The following is a 6,845-nucleotide window of genomic DNA, read 5'->3' as shown; positions in this document are numbered from 1 at the left end:
TATATATATATATATATATTGTTATGTCCAACCCCGGGATTAGGAAAGGTTAACCAGAGGGGTCGGGGAAAGAAAGGACGCAACTAGATACTTACAAATGTCGCTCGCAGGTATGCGCTCTGAGATGCGTGGCGCGAGCCGAACCCACTTTTATGACTCAGGAAGGGTCAACGTCCATAAAGACGCTAGGACGCCTTTCGTGAGCGGTGCGATCGTCGGTCCTTTTTCGAGTCAGAGAATTTAATCCCTTTAACTCAGGATCGGACCTCGTGCAATTTCGAGAGAGGGAAAGTACTGAGGGTGAGGTCTTAAATTAAAGAAAGAATGAAGATGCCTTTAACATAAGTATTCATATTTATTTGACATAAAAAAAATGTTATTTGATATAAAAATAATTATAAACTAGGCGTTAGTGTACAATGTGTATATGTATATAATAAAACAAGGAGAATTTGTGTAAACAGTTGTTGAACATTATGTACATTTAATGGAATTCTTTATCGAAGTGAAACATATGAGAATTAGAATAAAATAAATGTATTTTAATAATTATTATTCTAAGATTATCATCTCGGGTTCGTTTACTTCCTCGAGGTTTACAACGGTCGAGGCGGTCGAGGAGGTTGGAGACGGAGTTCGGGAAGAAGAGGGGGAATCGGGAGGTTCTAGGAAGCGGGCTGGATCGGGGTTGACGGGAATCACGCGAAATGGGGCCACGCGACAAACATGGCGAGAATGTTCGGCGATAGGGCGAGAAGGTAGGACAACAGGGCGGAAAAGTGTAACGGGGCGATTCTGATGAGACGAATAGGGTTCCACCGGAAGGGCTGGTGGAGGGGGCAGAGTGGCGAGTCGCGGAAGACCGGCGTTATCTTGTTCCCGGGGGAATTCCGATCCTTGGTTTTCGACCTCTCTGCGCGCCGCTTGTTTTGACGACGCCGTTCATGTCTCGCGATTTCTTGTGGGAGGGACCGGCCGAATCCACTACAAGTTAGTGGATGATTAAATATTAAAGTCTGCCAACTGCGGGGAAGTCACCTCGGGTTTTGGAAAGAAATCGAAGGAATACCTTGAGTCCACCAACGAGTCGGCTAACATCAAAGTAATAGATACCTCGAGTACACCAACGAATCGGCAACATCATAGTAAAAGATAGCTCGAGTACACCAACGAATCGGCTAACATCAAGCAATAGATACCTCGAGTCCACCGAGTCAGCTAACTCAAAGCAATAAATACCTCACCAACGAATCGGCCAACATCAAAGTAATAAGAGAAGATTACTCCGAATCTAGCGATAATTCGGCTAATAAAAAGGGGCTAGGGGATTTGAGGGACATGGATCCGAGAGACTTCCCGAACACAAGAATGTATAAAAAAAAGGAACCGATATGTATGTATTTACATATATATGTAGGCAGGACTTACTACTTGATGAGTTTTTGCGGCCTCGTGCCCTGTGTGCCTGAGGTTGGATGAGTCAGTGGGGAACTCTCGGCGTGGCTGCTGATGGATCTTGTGCACAGACTTTAATTCCGGATCACAAATAAAAGATGGAGTATTGAACTGAAGCTTGAAAGATTTCAATTCCGAATCGCAACTGAAGACCGATTACTGAACTGGAAACTCAGAGATTCTAGTTCTAAATTGCAAGTCAAAAACGGAATACTGAACTGGAGCGACCCGAACTAAGCGAGAGAGTTCCGTGATGTCGCGATTTATATAGGAAGGTTCGAAGCATGGAAGGGGTGGATTCCGTGTGGGCTGTGTCTGGTTTTTCGTTAAAAGGATTTCTGGTTGGCGGGATGTTTCTGATTATTATTCAAGGGATTTCTTATTGGGCGAGATGTTTCTCACCCAAGAGCTAGATTTTAAGTTTCGCCTATCCTAGGAAGCTAGAGACAGTTATCGATTTTTCCGGTTTTCCATTGGTGAGCCCTTTTGTAAGGCCCCCACTGTCTTATTGGGGGTGTAACTTATCGGTTCTTCCAGTGACGCATTTGTTTTTCGGCTATCACCGATTTCTCTTTTATTGGGGTTCCTCACTTATCTCGCGACCCTGTTTTTATGTCGACAGACGATGCATACTTCTCAATCTTAATAGTAGGTACAAGCTAAACAGAACTTCCGCCACGTGTATTTACAGGCACGTCCTAGGCTTTGTCTCTGTTTGTCGGAAACATTGCATGAGCAAATTTTAGAAAGCTCGCTCGATACAATAAAAATCTTCATCAACTCTGTCTGGGATTCAGGCCCTTTTGGCGCGTCGTGTCACCGGATTTATAGTTATGGGCCAGACAAGGTTGATAGACAAAATTCGATCACGTATGCCTCGTTTTCCAATACTTTACTCTGGAGGGTCGTTTCGTCGCCTAGGCAAATAGCTATTATCTTAATATATAAAACAAAGTCGGTTTAATTAGACCACTTATAACTCAAGAACGGCTGGGCCGAATTTTTACCACAAGTATATGAAATAGGAGTAGAATTTTCCGGAATAGCAGAATAACTAATAAAATATTGGAAAAATTCACGTAAAAAAAAATTAATCTAGAAAGATATCCAAATACATAGAAAAAATACATAGGAGGGAGAGAGGGAGAGAGGGAAGGGGAGAGAGAGAGAAAGAGAGGGGGAGAGAGAGAGGGAGAGAAAGAGAAAAAGAGAGGGGAAGAGAGAGAGGAAGAGAGGGAAAAGGGAAAGAGGGAGAGGGAGAGAGAGGGGAGAGGGAGAGAGAGAGGGGGAGAGAGAAAGGGGGAGAGAGAAGGAAAGGGGGAGAGGGAGAGAGGGGAGAGAGAGAGAGAGAGAAAGCATTCATTTATTAACGCGCCCTGGGATTGTATCCCCTCAGGCGCACAAATAGATACATTTGAAAATGCCCTTTATAATAATAGTTATTATCTAATACCATGCACTCTGTTTGCATAGGAGTATGGGTAAGCACATGTGTGTGTGTGTGTGTATGTGTGTGTATGTGTACGTACGTACGTAGTGTACGTGTGTGTGTGTGTGTGTGTGTGTGTGTGTGTGTGTGTGTGTGTGTGTGTGTGTGTGCGTGTGTGGGTGAGTGAGTGTGTGTTATACCATAGCACAGCAAAAAGAAAAGAGACAGTCGCGATATAATTCAGCCAGAGTAAAGAAACGCAGAGATTACCAAAGTCAATATACACAGCATAACAGAGACAAAAATCGCGTAGTAAAAATCAAGCACAGGAGGTTTCAGTATAGCTCTGTTAGAGTCTGCAAAGAAGTACTAAGAATACTGAGAAATACTAAGAATGCCAAAGCTGACATGCCGGCATTATAAGAAAGACAGCAAACTGCCACAAAAACGCACGTACGCGTGCGCCCGACAACAAACCAGAGCAATCATGTGGTAGTTAATTTATGTCAAAGTGTCCCGAGGTCAATTATATTAAGTATATAATAAAAAGTATTTATATAATTTGCATTTAAATTCGGTAATGGTTTCTACCCCTCGAATGTCTGGTGGCAAGTCATTCCACAGCTTAGCAGCACTAAATTTAAAGGAGCGCCTGTAAAACTCAGTTCTACATGGAGGCAGAGAAAGAAGATCATCAGCCGCTCTAGTGCTCCTACTAGACACCGCTGATCTGAATGTTAGACCATCGTAGAGTATACCAAGTTGATGTGAAAATATGATGCTGTATAGCTGACATCCTACAAAATAGCTTCGTCTCGCAGCCACTTTGAGCCAGCCCAGCTTCTGGTAATATGGCGTAATATGCTCATCTCGTCTAGTCTCAAACACGAATCTTATACAGGCATTCATAGCTCTATATAATCGTAAATTCTGTTCCTCTGTCATATCCGTATAAGCCGCACAGCAGTAATCCAGCTGCGGGAAGATCAATGAGATAATCAATCTTATTTTTAACGCATTAGGCAACAAATGTTTTGATATCTTCAGCTGGTATAGCTTGGAATGTATTTTTCCAACAGTTTCAGTCACCTGCTTTTCCCAGGCCAGAGTATTGGTAACACGTACTCCAAGATATTTCACGTCACTTGTGAACTGAACCACCGCCTCATTAACTATGACATTCGGTAAACTGTCAAGCTCAATGGTATTAATGTATTGAGCTGTGCCAAAAATAATAGCCTGTGTCTTACTCGAGTTAAGCAGAAGCCCATTACGTTCTGCCCACCGTACAATTGATTCAATGTCTTCATTCACCTTCAGGACACCACTACTCAAGTATCGCGGCTCACAATGTATGTAAATTTGAAGATCGTCCGCATAAAAGTTGTATTTACAATGCCGCAAGATGTTTTTCAGATCCGAAATATAGAGGACAAACAAAAGCGGTCCCAGAACAGAACCCTGAGGCACTCCAACTCCAACATGCGCCAAGGGAGAGGTAACATCCTCGAACCTATCACAGACAGCTTGGGATCTATCAGTCAAATAAGAATTAATCCAACAGAGTACAGATTCGGAGAAACCCATGCTTCTGAGTTTATTAATAAGGATGTGACGCTGAACCCTGTCGAATGCTTTAGAAAAGTCAAAGAAAATAGAGACAGTGACCTTCCTAGAATCCGCCGCCTGCCTCACTTCATCCAACATCCTTATAATGCATGTCTGCGTTGACGAGTTTTTTCGATATGCAAATTGACATGGATCTAGCAGGTCGTTGTCTTCTAAATATTGTATTATCTGCTCCGATACAATCCTTTCAAGAGCCTTTGAAATTGTTAGCAAGATAGATATAGGCCTGTAGTGCTGTGCCAACGTCGGATGCCTTACCTTAGGTATCGGTGTTATTGTGCGGTCTTCCAAATCCTCGGTACAACTCCATGCATAAGAGAGAAGTTGAAAATATGCTCAACTACAGGCATCAAGCTAGGTAAAACCATTTTTATTAATTTCAGTGATATACCATCAGAACCGACTGCATTTGACTTGATCCTAGCCAAAGCTTTAGCTATAATTTTCGGCGTTGCGTACGTGAAATACAGTTTACCATCATCAAAGATCCTATCCGGTTGACTGGTCTCGCTGTCCCCATCCTGTGCCACCTGAACTGCATCATTTACAAACCATTTATTTAGCTCATTTACAGAGCAAGCAAGACATCTCTCGGCCTCCCTTGCCCGAATCAAACCAAGATGTCTTAATTTGCTCCATATGACAGCTGCATTATCCTCTTGACTAAAAATGGATATATAATATGTCTTCTTTGCCTCCCGTACCAAACTCTGCACATGGTTCCTCATTGCCTTGAAAATCTCATAACTTGCACTATTCCTATTTTTACGCCATACTCTTCTAAGTCTGTCTTTCTCACGCATATAGTTTTTTATTTCATTGGTCAGCCAGGGTGCTGGCAGATTTCTAAAGAGTATCCTCTGTAAAGGAGCATGCTTGTTATAGTGGTCTAAGATTTTATTATTGAAAATATCGACCTTTTCTTCAATACAGTTAGAATTTATGAGATCTTGCCAGTTACATTCACCTATTTCTATTAGAAAGCTATGCTCATCAAAGTTTTTAAAGTTCCTACATAATACTAATCTAGGTGAGCGACGTTTGATGTTAATTCGGTAGATGATATATATCAGATCATGCGCCGATAGAAAAGAAACTGCAGATTTGCCAAACCTTATAAGTTTGCATTCATCATCCATGATGCATAGATCCAAGAAAGTGCTGGAATTCTTCAAGTGGTGTGTAGTTCCGTACGGCACCAAATACATGTTCGAGGATGCAATGAAACTTCTAAGTTGTGCACTGTCATATGTGTCAACCATCATATCAGCATTAAAATCTCCGAATATTATCGAGTGCCGATATTTCGTCTGTAAATCTAGGAAAAGATATTCAAATTCTTGTAAATAACCACAGTTTGGTGGTCTATATACAATTGCAAGTAGGAGCTTGGAATTGCGATCAAATTTAATTTCCGCTATTAGGAATTCTGGTTTACAATACTGCTCATCCGTCGATGACTGTTCGATGATTACTGCACTGAGTGAATTTAGCAGGAAAAAAGCCACACCTCCTCCTTGCCGCCCAATTCTGTCACATCTATAGAGCGAATAGCCCGGAAGAGCAATCATGTTGTCAGGAATTTCAGGTTTGAGCCAGGTTTCAGACATACATATAATGTGATATCCCTTGTCCACAAAAAAGTTACGAAATTCATCGAGATGCGCCATTATGGACTGACAGTTCACATGACAGACACGCAAATCTTCATACTCTGGATCAAGGTTAAGCATAATTGATACTCATAAGTCTGTCCTTAATTTTACCACCTAAAATAGGACACTTCCTTGCATCCATAGCCGAGTGAGTAGCATTATTGGAAGAGGTCTTCATGTTACGCGAACAATTTCCACACGTAGGAGGCTTGTCTCTATGCTCTCAGTCTTTCATCTCATGCGCTTCAGAGCAGTGCCCACAGGCAGGCACAGATTTGCAATCCTTAGCAATATGTCCAAACATCAGACATCTATAACATTGCAATACTCTGATATGATCCGTAAAATTACAGGCAGAGTACCGCAGGTAGATGCGTCCACTGCTAAGCAGTCGTCTACGCACATCCGGTGCCACCTCTAACACGCAATTCGTATATCGCTTATCTGCTTTTGGTTGGTACATATATACGACCTTGAGGTCCGCATTTACATCCCCATCGAGATTCTGTGCAATAAGCTCTTCTCTTATTTCTTTATGTGACAATTCAGCCGGAACTCCATACACAATTAATCGCGGATTAAGCTTAACATTTTCCACGATCTTGAGTCCTATCCTTGCCAGATCTGGATGTGTCTTTATCTTCTCCATGTTTGGAGAGATCGCCTCAATTTTTACT

At 42.1% G+C, this 6,845-nt stretch overlaps 1 protein-coding gene across 1 annotated transcript in view; it reads right to left on the bottom strand.

The window, feature by feature from the left end:
- Window positions 1-5,241, bottom strand: part of LOC112467124 — a 7,470-nt gene extending 2,229 nt beyond the window's left edge. The window contains exons 1-4 of the mRNA XM_025035603.1: window positions 5,130-5,241; window positions 4,905-5,048; window positions 3,974-4,104; window positions 3,476-3,859 (exon numbers count right to left, since the gene is read on the bottom strand). Of these exons, the coding sequence (XP_024891371.1) occupies window positions 3,476-3,859; window positions 3,974-4,104; window positions 4,905-5,048; window positions 5,130-5,241 (771 nt within the window). The remainder of the gene's footprint in view (window positions 1-3,475; window positions 3,860-3,973; window positions 4,105-4,904; window positions 5,049-5,129) is intronic.
- Between the last annotated feature and the right edge of the window lie 1,604 nt (window positions 5,242-6,845).

The sequence above is a fragment of the Temnothorax curvispinosus genome, unplaced genomic scaffold, assembly GCF_003070985.1.
Source record: "Temnothorax curvispinosus isolate PA1 unplaced genomic scaffold, ASM307098v1 QBEX01016907.1, whole genome shotgun sequence".
Taxonomy (NCBI): Eukaryota; Metazoa; Arthropoda; class Insecta; order Hymenoptera; family Formicidae; genus Temnothorax; species Temnothorax curvispinosus.
This window is presented reverse-complemented; position numbering and strand designations above follow the sequence as displayed.